General features: G+C 41.9%; 1 protein-coding gene across 4 annotated transcripts in view; it reads right to left on the bottom strand.

Annotated features, from left to right (window-relative positions):
- Positions 1-5,213: 5,213 nt before the first annotated feature.
- SLC37A3 (solute carrier family 37 member 3) overlaps positions 5,214-20,068 on the bottom strand; it is a 44,433-nt gene continuing 29,578 nt past the window's right edge. For all 4 annotated transcript variants that reach the window (XM_081958343.1, XM_081958342.1, XM_081958344.1 and 1 more), the window contains exons 14-16: positions 13,398-13,463; positions 10,241-10,320; positions 5,214-9,294 (exon numbers count right to left, since the gene is read on the bottom strand). In XM_081958343.1, the coding sequence (XP_081814469.1) occupies positions 9,240-9,294; positions 10,241-10,320; positions 13,398-13,463 (201 nt within the window). In that variant the 3' untranslated portion in view covers positions 5,214-9,239. The remainder of the gene's footprint in view (positions 9,295-10,240; positions 10,321-13,397; positions 13,464-20,068) is intronic.

The raw sequence follows: 20,068 nt of genomic DNA, 5'->3' as shown, positions 1-20,068 counted from the left end.
GCAGTACTGCAGGGTACTTCTGCTGATCCCCGCCGCCTGCAATTTGGCAGTTCAAATCTCACCAGGCTCAAGGTTGATTCAGCCTTCCATCCTTCTCAGGTGGTTAAACTAAAGACCTAAATTGTTGAGGGCAATATGCTGACTCTGTAAACTGCTTAGGGAGGGCTGTAAAGCACTGTGAAGCGGTATATAAGTCTAAGTGCTATTGCTATATCTGGCTATGTCTGTATTATTTGGAGGAGGGAAGGGCTTCTGTAGTTTTTTTCCCCTACTTGCCTCTCTCTCCAATGGTCTCTCCCCCTTCAATCTCTATGGTAACTGACAGCTGGATTCCTTACCATAGAGTTGAAAGAAAACTGAGTGGCAAGATTAGTATGAAGATTTCCACCAAGGTCATCAATGAGATTCACTCTTTGCTGATTTCTCTTGTTTTCTGCAGTGTGAGCAGTGATGGACATTGGTCTTTATAATAATGTGGTCTGCAATCTTTGACAATCTGTCAAAAATGGCACCTTACAGGTTGAAGCAGGAGAGAGTCCAGCTGGCATTCTCCCTCTATTTATCATTTCATCATGCGCCCATCCTCTGCTTCACCAAGCTATCAAACTGGCATGCTGGGAGATAGGTTGACGTGTTCAATGCCACACACCGGTTTAGAATTAGCCTACTACTTGGACAATTTGAAAGGCAATAAAGAATATAGGCCATCTGTCAGGGCAAAGCAATGTACAGTGTGGTAGCATATTTTCCTTTCACCGGAGGAAAGCATGTCAAACCAACTGCCTAGGTGAGCCAGTACAGCAATGTTTCTCAATTTTGACAACTTTAAGACGTGTGGACTTCAATTCCCATGCTTGCTGGGGAATTCTAGGAGTTAAGAGTCCAAACCAAAGGTGGGTTGCTGCCGGTTCGGCCTGGTTCGGCCGTACCATTAGTGGCCCAGAGCAGCTGAGAGCGAACCGGTATGGTGGCTCTTTTGGCCTGCCCGCCCACCCGTGCTCTATACCTATTTTTATGGCAAAAGGCAAATTGTACATGGGCGCACAGCGTGCTGTGCCTACGCGAGCCCCAACAATCAGCTGGTTGTCGCAGGGGCAGTGGATTGCGCATGCGCATGCACAAACTGAACCCACGCACATGCGATCAATGAACCAGTAGTGATGGTAAATGCAACCCGCCACTGGTCCAAACATTTTAAAGTTGCCGAAGTTGACAAATACTGCCTTAGAATATCAGATTCCGTGATAAGCTAACTATGTCTGTTTAGCAAACATTCCTCAGCATTTATTCCTCCCAGAAACACAGTTTTTTTTCTGAAAATTATAGCAAATTTCATCTCGTCTCCTGTTTGTTATCATATTCAGAAATAATAATTATATTGTAACCAAACCCAAAGTATCAATGAACGCATGAAGGGAGGCAACCAGAACTAATTCCAAAATATGTAAGTCCACCTCTACATAATCTCCATTTGCAGAGGAACTTTCGGCTATGCATTACAGGGCATCTCTTCATCTCTAATGTGCAAGTCATAGTCTCTAAGCTTACTGCAAAGCGTAATTATCTAACTACAGCTAACTATTGCAGAAGCTTTATAGTATGTTGAAACCCCAAAAGGTGGAGAGACTGGAATGAAGTAATAACGACTTCCACATTTTAGCAGAAAGAAAAAGACGCGATTGAGATAGAAGCTAGCTATTACTCTTTAAAATGATACTGGATTCAACAACTTTCTGCTTGGCAACTCCAGCCCAGTTGAATTTATTGACCATTTCGGATTAATGGCCATTCTTCCTACCCACAAACCACCTTCTGTGTTAATTTTTCAAAGTACTCATTTGGGAAAAAGAGTCAGCGAATACCTGGATGTATTTTCTTCTCACTTCCCACACTTGGTATTTGAAAGTTAAAGCCAGACTTCAGCAACTTGATATTCTGCACAAGGATTAGAACTAAACGTCCAAATCTGTAAATTTGCTAGTAGGAATCCTGGGAATTGTAGACCCCAAAACTTTGGAGGATGGTTGATTACATTGATTGTTTGTAGCTTGTTTGTAACAGAAAATCTCCATAAGTGTTTCGTAGAAATGCAGTTTGAAAGTAGTGTTAATAAATTAGGGTTTAAGAAATACAAATACACAAAGAATTCTGGAAATTACATCTTGCTGAGATGTTCAGATTTTGCTCTGGAATCTTTTGTAGCTCTCCAGACATAAAATCAGTGCAGAGATGAAGTATAGATATGACCAAAAGCCACAATGTGGTTTGCTTGGTTTCAGCTTAATGTGTGGTATAAATTTAGCCAATTGTGGTTTATTCAACAAACAATGAGCAAGCAAAGCATGGCTTAGAATAATGTGCAAATTCAATCATTTCACCAGTAAGCATTTATTTCTCCACTCCCCCTCCCCTAACACAGATGGCCTAAGTTGGTAATGGAAAGATAAAGGATTTTTTTTATTACCTGAAACAGTTTGAAATAAATATTTTCATTGATACCAAGGTCAAATTAGTGTTTCTTCAATTTGCAGGGTAGTATGTCTTGTCATTCAAAAATATCTAGGAGATGGACAAAACTAAACTCTGGCTAAGAATTTGCTCTTGTGATAATACTCCTAGTTACATTATTCCCTGGTCCAATTCTATCCCAAGTTTTCCTAACAAACAAGTATTTTCTAATAAACGTTGATGGATTTACATTAGGAAGGTATTTTATCTACGATCGGAATCAGTGTAATTTCTTGTTGGCCCCCTGAAGGATCCAGGTTAAAGAAAGTATGTTGAGGAAGAGCTTAGAGAAGAAGGAAACATAACAGGCTGTTATTCCACTTCACCAGATTATTTAATTTTATCTCTTAGTCTGCCTTGTTTCTTCTAAGGTAGGGCTATCAAACTCATGGCCCATGGGCCAGATGCAGGGGTGGGATTCAACCGGTTCAGACCAGTTCGGGCAAACCAGTAGCTCCGATGATCAGCTGGGGAGCGAATTGATTCTCTCCAACGATCAGGTGGGCCCACCCGTCCGCTCCTGCGCTGTACGGACCTATATCCTCTCAGCTGATTTGCGTGGCAGAGCGGATTGCTGCGCCTCAGCTGTGTTACTCCCCAGAAGAAACGTGGAAGGTAAGTTTTGTTAAAACCGCACCCGCACCCAGAGTGAAGCACGCAAAGCATGCAATAACTGAACCGGTTGTTAAACCGGCAGGATCCCACCACTGGCCACATGCATCATGCACTGACCACATCCATGCCCAGTTTAGCAAAGAGGAAACCAATATGTCACATGACATGCCAGGATGGCGCGAGTTTGACACCCCTGTTCTAAGACCAGTGGTCCACAGCTACACGCAATCCTTTGTACTCAAGAGCACTGAACGGTAGACCTCTGCTTTCTTTTCCTATTGGCAATTGCTCAGAGCCTGCCTTCCTATTGCCCAGGCAGTAGCATCACGAAACCTCTGGTGATTGTGGGGATAGAGGGATAAACCCAAAAGGCTTCCCATTCCTGTTCTAGTGACGTTGCTTTAAATCACTGGATTAAAATGAATAAGCCGCAAGGGTCTTGCTAGCAAAAGGATGAAAGACAGGGGTTGTATCTTTTTCTCCTGCCTTCCTGTTTTCTAACCTTGCTGAGAACTACTAGGAAGAGCTGAAACTGATCTCAGGTGCCCCAGTGCCTTTTTTTAAAAAGCCAATTGCATTGCTCCCTTTCAATGATCGGTTGTGAGAAAGGGACCGAGTGTGATGCGCATGAGAACAAGTAATATTCAGGAGGGAAAGAGTGTGCTGTGTCTTTCTTTAATCCTGGCGCCTCTTTCAGTGCTTGGAACTGAAAAGGCTTCCCCATCCTTATTCTAACGGCCCCTCATTGATGTTCATTTTTCATCCTTTGTAATAATTCTGTGAAGTAAGGTAGTATGAAGGGTAATGACTGGCCAAGATCGCCCTTTGTAGATGACTGAAAATTGGTGAGAATTATGCGTATTATTTAATAACAGCCTTGTACTCTTTGTTCCAGTGTTCTGAACTCATCTGGATTAAGCTCTACAAAGATGTGTATTGTCAGATGTAAAATATAGGTGCAGTGAAAAAGAACGTCTGATGTTCTTAAAGGCCCACCAATTAGATCAACTTCTCCCATTAGCAGGTGAAAGGGAAAGCGGGTCCCACCAAAGCTGGGGGGGGGGGTTTGAGGAAGGTGAGAAGAGTCGGCCTCTTCATACTATATTTCACGGGCTGCCAGTATATTGTCAGAAGAACAGATGGGGAATTACACTTGGCAGTTCTGGAGATGAAAGGTTCCTTAAATGCAAGATTAGATAAGGTACACTGTAAATAGAAACCATCATTCTGTTCCTCTTTCTCCTCCTCTTTCATTGCTACAGCAATAAAAAAAAAAAAGTAGGTATGTTGAAAAACTGATTATTCTATGTGGTCCTGGACATTACCATCTTATAATCGTAAAGCTAAAAGGGACCGTTGAATCCAAATATTTGCTCAATTTTAAAAAAAAGTCTAAATAAAAACACCCCACAGATAGATACTGGCTTTCTGTTGAAGTTTAGCTTCCTTAAATCCATTATTCTCTATCCTGCATTCTACAGGGAGGAAAAAAGTGGTTTTGAGCTCCTTCTTTTTGAGTCTCTGATATCTGAGGATTACGTCCCTGTTGGTCATCTTTTCCCAAGATTATATATACCCAGTTCCTTCCATGTCTCTTCACAGAGGTATTCAGATGGTTTGGTACTGGAAATTGCCCCGGCTCTATGCCCTTCTATTTAGGCACGTTTTTGAGGCTGGCCGCATGCGTGAAAGGTGCGCACATGAGCAAAGTGCATGCATGGAAGGCCGGGTGCATGCACAGAAGGAGTGCATGCACGTGCGAAGTGAGGGTGGTGCGGGGCGAACTGGTGGTAACAAAATGTGAAACCCACCGCCGCACAGGACTTAATTTGTAGTTCCTGATCATCTCCTCAGATACCCCCTTTTTAATACATTCTACTGTGTATGTGCTCCTTTGATATTTAGGGGCACTGAGCATAAACTATTACATAGAATGATCCCAATCTCTGTAGAAAAACATCTATTTATGGAAAGTGATCCTTTTACAACTTTTAAAATATGATTTGCTTTGTGGTCAACTTAACACAATTCCCGAGACCAGGAAAAGCAACATTCATTATAAGTCAAAAATAAAATTCATGTACAGAATCTTTCTGTTGCCAAAAATAATTTAATAAAATCAAAGTCAATTGGACAGTTGACAGCATGTCTTTTCTCCCTACTTACTTTCACAAAGAATTTTAAGTGGAAATATATACGATAGAGAGAGAAAGTATTACCAACAGAACGTTTCATAGCACCCCGTGAAGAATTTGTTACTGACAGCCTTTAATTTTCATATTCATTCATGTCGTTTCATTCATTCATTATGGCTGCCCATCACAAATACATAACTCCGGGCAGCGAAATTAGCTCTTTGCGAGGAGAATTCTGTAAATGTTTTCATTGTGTTTGCTAAGATGAACAATTTCTATCAAAGTTAACAGCTACCCAGGCAAAAGAACAAAAAAACATTCCCAACGTGGTAGAAATGGTTTGAACATACGTGAGTTGCATTCCACGCACATAACAGTATTTCAAACGAAGGCAATCTGCATTAAAACCAATTCTACCGTACCCTGGAATAGACTTTGGCAAATCTGGAACCTTCCATGCTGCATGCATTGTACTGCAGCTCACATAACTTTCAGCTATGCTGGCTGGAGACAATGGGAGACATAGTCTAACAGTTCAAAGGTGCCAGATCGGGTGATTGCTGCTTCAGAGTGTTGGCCCGTCTTCACCTTCAGTCAGCCAAGAAATCCATAGACTTGAGCTCTCACATTTCGATTCAAGGATGTGATTATAAAGTTTCCTGTTCTTCTCTCATGGTGAAAATATGCAGGAAGGGTGGTCTTTCTGGCTGCCTCCCATCAAGCTAACCAGAAGTGAGAAAAGTGATTATGTCCCCAAATCTGGAAAAGCTTCTTTTACTAGGGCAGGGCTAGAATTCAACACCATGCTTTCGTGCTTCACTCAAATCGTTTAAGCATAATTCTTAAGAAAGTACTTTAATGATTAAAAACAAAAGTCAATGGTTGAGGGCATCTCTTTTCATGGTATACCACGAAAAGAGTTGATGCCACATATCACAAGTGGAAAGGAGAAAAAAATAAAGTAAAATTTGCTTTTACTGTAATTTTTTTTCTCCTCTTGGAGTAGATTTCTAATTTACAAGTAAAGATGTTGAGAAATGTTTTTTTTAATGTTTATAAATTAGGCTATTGTGTATTGTGAACAGTGGAATAGAGCAGCATGGCAGGAAAAGAACACACAAAACAGTAAACTGACACAATTAAGAGGCTCTTAAATTATAAAAAATTTTACAGCAGCCATGATTTAAAAAATTTACATGAACATATACATTTTTTTAAATAAAGAAACTAACCATTAAGCACATATAAAATATTTTTTTAAAAAAAGCAACAAGAATTTCTTTCCCTCAAATTCACAATTCGCTTAGTGTTCTTTTTATCTCAATAACAATGAAACATTAGAAATTTAGGGTCAAGGTGACATTTACGTCAGCAGGTTAAAAAGCAGTCTTGAAAATTGAGTTGAGGATCCCAGCACCCTAAAGAAATCATTTTGCATCTAGTTTTCGGTTTTTGAAGGCGAGATTTGCATTAAAAAAAAACTTTTCGTTTGTTTTTAAATTAACCGGTTTTCTGAGTTCCCACAATACACCAAACTGCGAACTAACTAAAAGGGCTACATTTTGCACAACGCATTGACTCAGAAAAATGAAGTTTCAGCTGCATGCATGCAATGGCACAGTGCATTTTCAGGAAAAGGACAACACTGGGATGTAGGTGTACTGTTTGAACCCATGGTCTCTGAGCCTGTGCTGAAGATTACATGCCCAATTTATTCCACTGTTTTGAACTACAGAGTCACCGGCTAGATCAGACAATAATGCTGCAAAAATCCATCCCCTTCTGTACAGTGGGAATCCACAGAATGCCTTGTTTATTAAACATTCAAATGGGGGCATAAGGAATAAGGCCTGTGGCAGGGGTGAAATTCAATTTTTTTTACTACCGGTTCTGTGGATACTGCAAAATCTCCATTCCCTCCCCACTATGGGGCCAGCCACAGGTGGCATTTACCGTTTCTCCGGACTACTCCAAATGACCACTACCGGTTCTCTGTCAGAACCTGCTGAATTTCACCAATGGCCTGTTATAACGCCATAGTTATTCCGCATTAAAAAAAAACCTGGGGTTTGACTGCTTGATCCACAGCAGTTTACAGGAGCGTACACTCTACAACAGAGTTAGCAAGCTTTTTGTAGGAGATATTATCCCAATGAACAAGTGTTATGTCAGAGGCGCTAAAAATAATGTTTTTAAAACGCCCAGAATCTTACATAATTTGATCAAAAAAAAAAAAAAAAACCAAGATCTTATACGATTTGATGATTTGGGCTATTTAAAAGCAAATGTTTTGCATTTAATTTTGGGGTAACCATAGATGCCAACCGAGCACAGCACTTGTTAATACATTCCTGTCTGGAAACTTCTGAAAATATGTGAAAATGGCGTCTTGTAAAAAAGGTAGATGAGGACAAGACAGATACGATCTGATCCAACTCAACATCACTGAACTTATAAGGCAGACCTATGCACTAATACGTAAGACAAGTGCTCGAAACAGCAGCCCTAAACTTAAGTCTTGCTTTCTCAAGATCATCTTCTAGTTCAAATTGCCTCATTACACCAAATATTTCTAGGCATTTATTCATGGCCTGATTCCTCAATTTGGATTAAGCTGATCTAGAGCAGGGGTGTCAAACTCAAGGCCCGGGGGCCAGATTCGGCCCACGGGGTGCTTAGATCTGGCCCATGGGGCCGCCCTGGAAACAGCAAAGGACCAACCCGCAGTGCCTCTGCCAGTGAAAATGGAGCTTGCAAGGGCTGTGTGTGGCTCCCCGAGCTCCATTTTGGCTGGCATAGGGTTGCAGGAGGCCGTTGGAGCCGAAAACGGAGCTCAGGAGCCTCTTTTTGCTGGCACAGTGCTCAGGCCACCACAGGCACCCCCCGACATGAATGTTGTCATGCTGGCCAAGCCCACCCTAGACCCCAAGGTTAAACACAACCCTCAATGAACTCAAGGCTCTCAATGAAATCAAGTTTGACACCCCTGATCTAGAGGCTAAAGATAACAAGGAGAAGTAACCAATGCAGCTTTGATTTTGGGGTGAAGGGAGTAGCTATGCACATTATTTAATGGCCAGCTCTGGCCACAGAATGCCTTTGGTGAGGATCATAGGCTATAGTTATAGAGTCTTAAGGGAGAAAGGATCAGGCTTGGTGGAGTCCTTAAAAAGAAATCAAGAGGTCTCTGCCTATACTGTAGGCGACAGTGATCTCCAGTAAAGGAGACATAGTAAACAATCTTAAATTTTGATAATTATTCCCTTTTATTCCCATTTTTTCAAACCTATTTAAAAAATAATAATAACAAAAATGTAATGATCCTAGTAAAACTGTGATTTCTACCCCTCTGTATAAAATAGTTGGCTGTGCACATCTCCAAAGACCCAGCTTGTTTTCACATATTAGACAGTTAAGAAGATAAAAAATCAAGTACGGAATGCAGTTGCTCTGCTAGAGAGAGAGCGGTGGTTAAATTAACATGAACATCTGGATAGGACAAATATTTGGAGATCAAACAAACACCCTACAAATGTTCTTTTTACATAAGGACACCAAGGATTTCAGCTGCTTTTATAGTACCCTGTTGTATATTTCTTTTTTAATAAAAAAAATGCAGTTAGGGAGCTACCAAAAAGCTTGCAAGAACCAGCAGTGGATTGGCCCAGGATGCTCTGAAATGCTCTTTTGATACTAAATAGTTGGAAATGCCTTTCCTTTTCACCAAAAAAAAAAAAAATGCAAAGAGAGCTGTCCATTTCCTCCATTTGGCAGCTTTTTTTGGCTTACAACACAAAGATCCAAACTTATTACAGTACAAAGAAATATACAAGGGCCGGTTTGTGTAAAGGCAGCAGCCATCAGCTGGCGAAGTTTCTTTTCTTGATGATTCCACTCCACTTTGCAAGTGGGAAGGGGGGGGGCACGACAAGGTATCTGAAGGATTTCTCCCTTTGTAAATCGCATCATCTTCCTTTGGCATCAGGACAGGTAAAGTGGCTCTCCTCTTGCTGCCGAACTCCGGTTCCCATCAGCCCTAGCCAGCAGAGCCAACGGGGAGACACAAAGGAACCTAAAGTTTAAAAACATCTGGAAGCCCTCCAGATTGCCACCAATAAACGAGCACAATAGGAAGAAAGCAAGTATAGTAAATCCCCTGTTTTAATGGATCTCGAATGCAGTGGACAAAAAGAGGTCAGATTTGGATTTTTGTCTGCATTTCAGAATTCTTCCCAAACAATCACTCAAGTCAGGTCAGGAGATGCTTTCTGCTGCTGCACGTGCGTAATTTATTTTTAAAAAATAGTTAATAAATAATTACCTGGCCAGTTAGTGGCTATCTCAAAACTCTTTTACAAGAGTTGGTGACGATGTTTTGTAAGGGAAGGTATAAATATTTGTACTTTCAGGTATGGCTTTTACCTATGGCTTCATAGGTAAAGGCGACACCGAACGCTTTAGGATTATTAAAGTAATTTCATGTATGGGTACATTTTGGCCTTGAACAATCTCATTCAGCTCAATAGACACCCCTTTCCCCTGCCCAGGTCCCTATCCATTAAATCAAGGGTTTACTATACAAACGCTTTTTCTAGGCACAATCGCTTTCTGCTTTCAAGAAACCTTTCTCCCACACACAAGCCCAACATTTTATCATCTGATCTTGATAATCGCACACACAAGCCTTGGAAACAAGAGGTAAAAATCAAAAGAGAAAACATCTCTCACTGATACACTCAACTAAGCCTTCCAAGCACACAGTCCGCTCTTTCCCAGTGGTGGGTTTCCATAGCATTATCTTCAGACGGGATTCAGATGACAATCTTTCAGCGATGGATGTGTTGGTGGACATTTCTCAGCAAATCCGGTCTTTGTGGATGCAAATCAAGAAATGAAGGCAAAAATCCTGAAGTGCCAAATTCCCCCTTGGGAAAAAAAAAACCTCCACTGAACAGAAGAGAGAAGAGAGTCAGCCAGCCAACCTGCGTGAGCGCCTCTGCGAAAGGAGCATATTGGTTTCCTTCACTATCAGCGGCATGATGAAGACCACCGTTAAACTGGTCTGCAAAAAAAGAAAGAAAGATAGGAAGAGCTTTGAAGGCAGAGCCACAATGGGGTCCAATGCAATTATGGCACTAGCTCTAGAGCAGGGGTGTCAAACTCAAGGCCCGGGGACCAGATCCGGCCTGCAAGGTGCTTAGATCTGGCCCGCGGGGCTGCCCTGGAAACAACAAAGGCCCGGCCCACGGTTCCTCTGCCAATGAAAACAGAGCTCGAGAGGACAGCTCGCGGCCCTCACAAGCTTCGTTTTCGATGGCAGAGGGTTGCAAGAGGCCATCGCAGCTGAAAACGCAGCTCAAGAGCCCATTTTTGCTGGCGGAGCGCTCGGGCCACCACAGACGCCCATGACATGAGTGATGTCGAGCTGGCCATACCCACCCTGGCCATGCTCCTCCTGGCCCCCCAAGGTCAAACACAACCCTGATGTGGCCCTCAATGAAAACAAGTTTGAAATGCCTTCTCTAGAGGGTATCAAACATTACAAACCACAGTGAGCCACGGTGGCACAGTGGTTAGAGTGCAGTACTGCAGGCTACTTCTGATGACTGCTGGCTGCCGGCTGCCAGCTGCTTGCAATTTGGCAGTTTGAATCTCACCAGGCTCATGGTTGACTCTGCCTTCCATTCCTTCCGAGGTGGGTAAAATGAGGACCCAGACTGTTGGGGGCAATAGGCTGACTCTGTAAACTGCTTAGAGAGGGCTGTAAAGCATTGTGAAGTGGTATATAAATCTAACTGCTATTACACAGAGGCAGATCCAGATTTGCCATCCCAGGTATACTTAGAAGGACTTTATACCTGTTTGCCCAAATGGCCCAATATTGCTTATTTTGATGGAAGCAGCATCCATCTGATCCATTTTTTACTCTAAGAGGAGCCAAAATCAGTTCTGCTTTGCTCATGCCTTTCTCCTTAGTTCTAGGTTGCTTCTCTCCTTGATTAGTTTCCATCCATTGCTTCTTGTCCTACCCTCAGGTACTATGGAGAATAGGTTGACTCCCTTTTCTTTGTGGCAGCCCGTTAAGATATCGAAACATTGGTATCATGTCAACCCTAGTTCTTCTTTTTATTAAACTAGACATACCCAATTCCAGCAACTGTTCTTTAGTTTTAATCTCCAGTCCCTTAATCAGCTTTGTTGCTCTTCTCTGCACTCTATAGTGTCTCAACAGTCCTTTTATATTGTGGCGACCAAAATTGGATGCAGTATTCCAAGTGTGGCCTTACCAAAGCATTATAAAGTGGTATTAACACTTCACGTGATCTTGATTCTATCCCTCTGTTGATGCAGTCTAGAACTGTGTTGGCTTTTTTGGCAGCTGCTGCACACGGCTGGTTCCTATTTAAATGGTTGTCCACTAGGACTCCAAGATCCCTCCAGTTCCCGCAACTTGCCCCTGATGATGGAAAGCATGCACTTGTCAAACTATATAATCCCGCATGAAATAGCTAGTGTAAGGAAAAAGAGGGCTCTCCAATTAAACTCCTCATGTGTGTTTGCTGAATGACAGGGCAAGTGAGAACTGCCTCCGACTCCAGTCTGGATTCAATTCCCCACCCTTAATTTAACTGATGGCATTTCCCCACAAGGGAACAGCTGTCCATTTTTTCTGCTGAGTTAAACTCAATGGTAGTCCCTTCACATTTAGCCAGAGGTGAGATTCTACCGGTTCAGACTGGTTTGGGCAAACCGGTAGCAGCTCTGACGATCAGCTGGGAGAGAACCGGTTCAATCCAAGGATCAGCTGGGTCTGCCCACCCGCCCTTGAGTTTTACTGACCTATATCCTTTCAGCTGAGTGGCGTGGCAGAGCGGATTGCCATGCGCATCAGCTGTTTTCCTCCTTAGTAGTAATGCGGAAGGCAACTTTTCACAAAACTAGGCATGCAAGCGCAGCGCGTACAGTGCAGCAATCACCAAACTGGTTGTTAAACTGCTAAGATCCCACCACTGCATTTAGCCCAGCTTTTCCAATCCAGATATGTGGACTACAACTGAAAGAATGCCCCAGCCAGCACATGGCTGTTGCAGAGAATTCTAATAGTTGAAGTCCATGCTTGGAGGGCATTCATACTAAGGAAGGATGTTTTAGATCAGGGGTGTCCAAACTTGGCAACTTTAAGACTTGTGGACTTCAACTCCCAGAATTCCCCAGCCTGGGGAATTCTGGGAGTTGAAGTCCACAAGTCTTAAAGTTGCCAAGTTTGGACACTCCTGTTTTAGATCTTAAGAGGTGTTATTGTACAGTCCCATATGCATTTACTCAGAGTTCTAACTAATCTGCATACTCTAAATGTGTCCAGGATTGCAGCTTTCCTATCAGGTACCCTTCTTCAAATACAGACTGTTGAGATGGCAGACCAATTACAGACTGAAAATTACACCCATTATCAAGCATACAGATCAGATCCTAACAATCTCAATTTCACATGAGAGCTGTTTCGTATTGAATGTCATGCAACCTATGAAGAAATTATATTCTGTGCGTTACAGTTGTCAATCAGATGATTCATACAAATGCCATCCCCTGTCAAATTGAGGAAATGTAATCCTTTCAGGATAATAAAATGCAAGAAAGTTAAAATACATTGCAGATACATTGAAAGCTTCTATAAGGTTTGACTGCCCTTCATCATCTTTGGATGAACTTTAGCTAAGAATGTAGACTATTCGTTTTATTCCCCTTATTCAAAAAGTTGAAATATTCACCTACAACTGTTTCCGTTGAGAGATGCCATCAGAATGGGGACCAAGGGGCTGGACCCCAACCAGCTATTAGCAATTCAACAGTGAAAAGATTGAGCCATCAATCAAGACATCCTTTATTTGACTCTTACTTCTGCCTTTATCTCATTGGGGCCACAATCTTTTTTTTTTTTTTAACTGAGAAGAAACTGCCATTGATCTAAACTGGATAATGTATAGTCTTGCATTCTAGCACTGCAGTTTAACATAATGCTAAACCAGGAGTTTTAATCTGCTTGCTTAACAATTCCATATATCGGGGGGGGGGGGGGTGTTCTTGCTGCTTGGTGGGGAAGGATATAATCTTTAAAAAAAATAAGAAATGTTTTCTTACCATCAGAATGAAGAAATAGAAAACTTGCATCCATCCCAACCTCTCCTGGATCAAAGATACTAAGTACTAGAAGGAAAGGAAACACAATGAATCTACATCCTTCAAGGAATGCATACAAGTTTTATTTTTCTATTACTTTGTTTATGCATACAAATATCTCTCTCTCTCTCTCTCTCTCTCTCTCTCTCTCTCTCTCTCTCTCTCTCTCTCCATACATACACACACACACACACACACAAACATACATACATACATACATACATACATACATACATACATATGCAAGTATACCGTATATACAAGGAAATATAAACATATACAAGGACACAAGGGGTGGTATTCACTTACTTTCCCTACTGGTTCACAAATGTGAGCACAAGTGTCACATCCACGTATATGTATCGCCTACCGCGCATTCATTTTGCCTAAAAAAAGGGCCTAAATGGGATGCCGTAGAGCCAGGGTAGGTTGGCAAAATACCACCTCTGAAGAATACCCACAGAGGCTCCTTTGCCCTCCCCTTTGTCTCTCTAAGTAGTTTTTCAACATTAAACCAAGCTTCACACACAGTTCTTTTCAGAGGTGAACGAACGCAAGCTCTGCTCCATCATATCTGAAGCACAGCAGGTAGGAGAAAACTGGCACACGAGCCTAAACCTTCATGAGGGTATCAAACAGCATGCTTGAAAACGCTGCCTTATGATCACCAAAGCAGGGGAAAGGTTCTCCTTCTCCCGAAGGTCCCTTTGCAAATCTAAGCATCCGAAACGATATACGCAAACGTCTCCAGAGGCAGAAGTGACTAAAGAAACCCACGTTTCTTCTCCTCCCATCCGAACCTATCAGTGAGCGAAGTAGGGCAGAGACTAATAAGGAAGCCTGAGAGAGAAAATGGTCCTTAAGATGCCCCAGCCAAGAGCTGAGGAGATTTCTAAACGAAAAGCAGTTGGACTTTAATTGCAGCACAGCAACGCTGCTTCGATTTTAAATTCTGAGGGAATAAAATGTTCTGCTGCTGAGGTCTGCACCTTTCGTGAGGTTTATTATTCTATTACATTATGTTTTCATTGGGTCTTTATTGTGGCAAACCTCCTGTGGGACAGTTTTTGCCCTTCAAAGGTGGCTTAGTTAAAAAACAAGAACAGCCAATAAACTGTTCGGTCTGAATCCAACAGTTCCTTCTTTGACTTCCACAAGATCAGAGCAATGATCTCACACTGGAAATCTTTTCCAAATGCCGCCTCCTCTTCTCATGAGAGACCGGCATTGCCACTCTGGCAAAGCGCTGCTCTCTTCCTCTCCACATTCCTCCACATTTCTTTTTTAATTGTGAAAAAAAAGAAAGAAAGTGGCACATAAAATAGCACAAATTAAATCAGAGGGTTGGGGAGAAACCTCTTCACATCACTGCTGACTGGAATCAGGCAGCCTCTAAATTATAGAAAAAGTTTAGTGCTAAATCTGACTGACTGAAAGATAGATGCTGGGAATCGATTAATCTATTAAAAACCTATTAATCTATTAAAATTAATAATTAAAATTAATCTATTAAAAATGACAAAAATGAAAGCTAAACAGGCCAGACACTTGCACAGTACACAAACCAGCTCAAAACATAGTCACGTTTACTTTTTGCATGGAAATGACATCTTTTCACTTGGGATATTTTATGCATCAATAAATAATGTTTCTGCTTTTTATCCCCTTCCATAAATCACTTCAAATGGTCCTGGAGAGATTTGGTCCAAAGTGCACTCATTTCAACCGCTGGCAAAAACCTGGCGCATATATGTTTCATATGTTGCATTCTTTAAGGCTCTTCTTTTTCTGACAAGTTTAACATATTTCCGACGCTGACTTCCCACTAGGGGAGACAGCCCAGTTTGTGGAATCTCAGCTGGTTGCTATGGTGATGTACTGTCACAGATAACAGCAATCTTAGGTAGGGAAGGAAGTAGAGGATACAATTTGTCAGACACAAAGCCCTGGTGAATAAAGGAAGTTTGAACAATCGGAAGAACGGCAATGGCTAGGAATAATGAATTCTACAGAAGGTACGCCATTGTTATCTTCGCACATTGTTATCTTATCTTACAGCTTTGAAAAGCACCGTGTTGCTTCCTGAGGTCATGAGGCAAAGGATTAGTAATTTCTTAGAGCAAAACCACTCCAGAGTCAGAAGAAAGCTGAGAGGAATCCCACACTGCTTATGCTCCCTCAAATCAGGATGGTCCATGCATTACTGTAATATTGCCCCCAAACCAAGTTTTTAAAAATATATACCCTTTCCAACCCCGGCACTTTTCTATAGTAGCCAACACCTTTGCCAAATCATTAACCGCATTCCTACATTGCACTCACATCTCTTCTAAGTTAGCCCTGTATTGTCTTGTGTGAATACCTCTGCTACCTAGCTGAAAACTCTACAACGCAAGGAACGGCTGCCTTGCAGCTTTGACCCTGGGAAGGAGAAACAAACATAATGAACATCTGTAGAAATCCTCAGATTCCCACCCTTGCGCTTTACTGACCTTTATCTAATCAGCTGACTGGTTTGGGCGAACCGGTAGCTCCGAAGATCAGCTGCGAGCGAACCGGTTTACTTCAATGAGCGAGTGAGTCCGCCCACCTGCCCTTGCGCTTTTCTGACCTTTATTTTCTAAGCTGAGTCGCACAGCAGAGTGGATTGACATGCCTCAGCTGTTTTCCTTCTCAGTGGTAATGCGGAAGGTACGTTTTCTTTAAACCGCCCACATGCCCTCAGTGAACCATTGTTAAACCGGTAGGATCCCACCCCGGCTTTTAGCTATACAATTTGGGATGAACACCCTTTGAATGGTGTGGGAGTAGGAATGGATTTCCAGAAGAGGGGAAAAATTGCAGACTGCAGGAACCAGGAGCACTACTCAGGTGACCCTGAGGACACAGATAAGCCTCCAAGTGCTTCAACAACCCCTCAGAAAGGATGCAAATGACCAGCTGCTGAATGCAAGGGATATAAATCCTTCCATTCCCCACTATCCTCTCACAGCTGAAGCAAAACATCTTCAAAAGAAAAACAAACAAACAAGAAAGTCCAGTTGCCTCCAGAAAAAGCACCTTTGGGACAAACATAAGGAACTCCGCTTAGTTTAAAAGCCCCCAGAAGAGACTCACTTGTAAACATGAATGCATATTTGTTGTTTACATAAAAGGAGTCAGTGGGAGAAGGAACCCGGTTCTTATGAGCCATTTTGCAGGTGAGCAATGCAGCAAGTAAAGCAAGTTGTTAAAATATTCATGACTGGGAGAGACAGGGGAACAACTCAGCCAATGAATAGACACAGCAACTAAGTCAGACAATGGAAGCTTAAACAGATCTGACTCTGTGCAGAGAATTGAAACAGAAACTTAAGTAAGAAGTCTGGGTATTAAGCAGTCTGCTGCTCCGAGAAGTAAGAAAGCAGTCTGTCTGGGTTTCTCTGCTGAAATGAAGCTAACTGCTTGTGCTTGCCTATAACTCTCCTGCCTTCTGTTTACTTGGAAGAACCCCCTGTTGGAATTGTACATTTATTCATCTATTCTTATGTAGATAAAGAAGTTAATGAATCATTAAAAAAAACAAAAGAAAGCTGATGGGACAATGCATTTTCGTAAGAATGGTCAGGCACCAGCCGAAAAGTCAGCTACATATAGCAAATATTATAAGGCAATAAATAAAAATAAATAAGAACAGCTTGTATTTATGTTTTTATTCCTGCGTTTACATTTTTATTCATTTCCTGGTATTTATAGCCCACCCCATTTTCCATTCTCAGATTTGCTTGGCCATTGTAGGAAATGACATCCAAAGTGGGGCCGGCAACCTGGACAGGCCCACTGCATTGGGATATAATTCTACACTCTCTGATTTCCTTCACAAAGCACGAAATCGCAGTGGGACTTGCATGTCCTCGGCTTCATGTCATGCGTGAACTCATGCATTACGGCTTTATATTTTGCATGAAGCCAGCTGCTTATTCAACAGACCATAAGTTTGTTTCGTTTTGTTTTTGTTTTTTAAAAGTAGCTTCATGTCCTATCTACACAACAGAAATATGACTTGTTAATTGTGTTACCTTACATTTGCTAAGATGCTGTTAAAAGAAACGAGCAGGAGTTGGAACTGGCTGAAGACATTACTGCTGAAAAAATGGATACCTTTAATTTTGAGAAAGGCTGGTTGGCTTTAATTCTATTTATAATATTTGCCGTATTTTTCAGACTATAAGACACACCGGGGTATAAGACGCACCATGATTTTGAAGAGGTAAATTTTTTAAAAAAGTTTTTGCACTCTGCATGCCTTCCAAACCCTCTGCACACCTGGTTTTTTGCCCCCCCCCAAAAAAAAGGGGGGCATGCAGAGGGTTTGGGAGGCTTGTACAGTGCTCCTGGATGCTGGGGGGGGGCAAAAACAGCCCGTTCTTTGCTCATTTTTGCCCGCCCCCGGCCCCCAGGAGCACTTTGCAAGCCCCCCAAACCCTCTGCACATCCATTTTTGGAAAGGGGGTGGGGTTTTGGCAGGCCAAAAATGCTGTATTCAGTGTACAAGACGCACCCAGATTTTCACCCTCTTTTTGGGGGGAAAAAGGTGCCTCTTATACTCTGAAAAATACAGTAAATATGGCATCCTTCCCTGCCCAGTTACATCTTTCTCTCCTTTCTCCATAAAGGGTTAGTCTTCCTTTTTCCTACCTTACCAAAATAGCTACTAATTGTTCTTTTGTTCTCTGTATCCTGGGGTTTTTTTTAGTTCTGTTTTCGCTATCTCTTCTAGATTTATTTATGTATTTATATCCTGCCTTTGCTATTTTTTTATAAATTACTTAAGGTGCCAAACATAACTAACATTTCTTCTTCCTCCTATTTGAGGTGGGTAGGGATGAAAGAAAGTGACTGATCAGAAATCACTCAACTGGCTTTCATATCTAAGGCGAGACTAGAACTCGCTGTTTCCTGGCTTCTAACCTGATGCCTTGCAAATACTATACAAACCAGTGAGAAACATGCCCTAGGCTCTTTCTTCCCGCTGCAGAAACAGGGAGGATTCTCTTTTCTAGGTGACACAGAGATGAGTAAGGGAAGCCATAAGCATAGAAATATAGTAGGAAGTGAAATTATTTATATCTCCATCTTCCTGGACAGCAACATCGCTAGATATGCAAAGTTGGCTCTCCTTGTGCATTATCCTCCCCATTACACCCACACATATATACCATATTTTTCGGAGTATAAGACGTACCGGAGTATAAGACTCATCAAGGTTTTGAAGAGGCAAATTTTTAAAAAAGTTTTTGCACTCTGCAAACTTCCCCAAAACAGCCCGTTTTTCACGAAAGTGGGGGCCGTTCCCCCCCAAAAGGCACGAATAACCTTTAGGGGGCTTGCAGAGTGCTCCTGGGGGGGAGCAAAAACAAGCAAAAAATGGCCCATTTTTCACAAAAACGGGCCCATTTTTCATTTTAAAAAAAAGGGCATGGATAGCCTTTAGGAAGCTTATAGAGTGCTACTGGGGGCGGGGGGGAGTAAAATTGAGCAAAAAACGGGTCATTTTTTACTCATTTCTGCCCTCCCCAGCCCCCAGGAGCTCTTTGAAAGCTACCTAGAGACTATGCACAGCCATTTTGGTGAAGGGGGCAGGGTTTTGGGAGGCAAAAAATGCTGTATTCCATGTATAAAACGCACCCAGATTTTCAGCCTCTTTTTTGAGGGAAAAAGCTACATCTTATACTCCAAAAAATACGGTACCTTAAGAGGCTGGAAAGGTGAAAGGGAGGGAAAAGAGAGGCAGCTTGGTCTAGTGGTTAAGGCACAAGACTAGAAACCAGGAAACTGGATCACGTCTTTGAATATTAGAATGATAGGGGAAGGGGGGGAAGGGAGGGGGCTAAAATAGAGGTAGAAATAAGAGGGGGGAAATAGCAAAAACGATGTTAAGATTATACAATGTATGGTAGAACTATAAGAAGGTTTAGAATTGAAGGATGATAGTAGAAATTACATTAGTAAAAATAAAATGAAATGTAATTACTAGGAATAATACTGTTATGTTTATTGGTATTGAACTGTATGACCCCCCCCCCCCCCAGGAATCAAACCATTTAGACAATGAGATGTGTAAAAATAAAATAAAAAATAAAAAAACTTTATAGAAACCAGGAAACTGTGACTTCTAGTCCTGCCTGAGGCATAAAAACTGACTAGGTGACTTTGAGCCAGTCTCTCTCTCTCTCAGCCCACCTCACTTCTGAGGGTTGTTGTTGTGGGGAAAATAGGAATAATAGAAATAATATTGGCTAGTAGTTGATAACCCAGCATTGCCTGGGTATTTTTTTATCCTAATCCTATATTAGACAGGAAAAGCCCTGATTTCGGTAACAATTAAATTAGTTCCAAATGTTTTCCCTGTGCCCTCAGAAGCGTCAAGGAAAGTGATACCATCTTATTTTCTAACGTTTCCCCCTTGCCGGAGGGAGCCCCCTTGTGGAAGACTGTGAGGCTGTTACCATGGCGACTTCACTGCACTGCACAGTGGAAGCCATTTTATGGCAGTACGGTAGAAGCCATTGTAAGGCACAACAGGCTGTATCTTAGCAGAACACACACTCAAAGTGGCTTTAGGGGTGTCTTACCCCCACAGTATTTGTTTC

Source organism: Natrix helvetica, assembly GCF_964273705.1.
Source record: "Natrix helvetica genome assembly, chromosome: 6".
NCBI classification, from domain to species: domain Eukaryota; kingdom Metazoa; phylum Chordata; class Lepidosauria; order Squamata; family Natricidae; genus Natrix; species Natrix helvetica.
The sequence above is the reverse complement of the archived record's forward strand: the minus strand, read 5'-3'. Positions and strand labels throughout refer to the sequence as shown.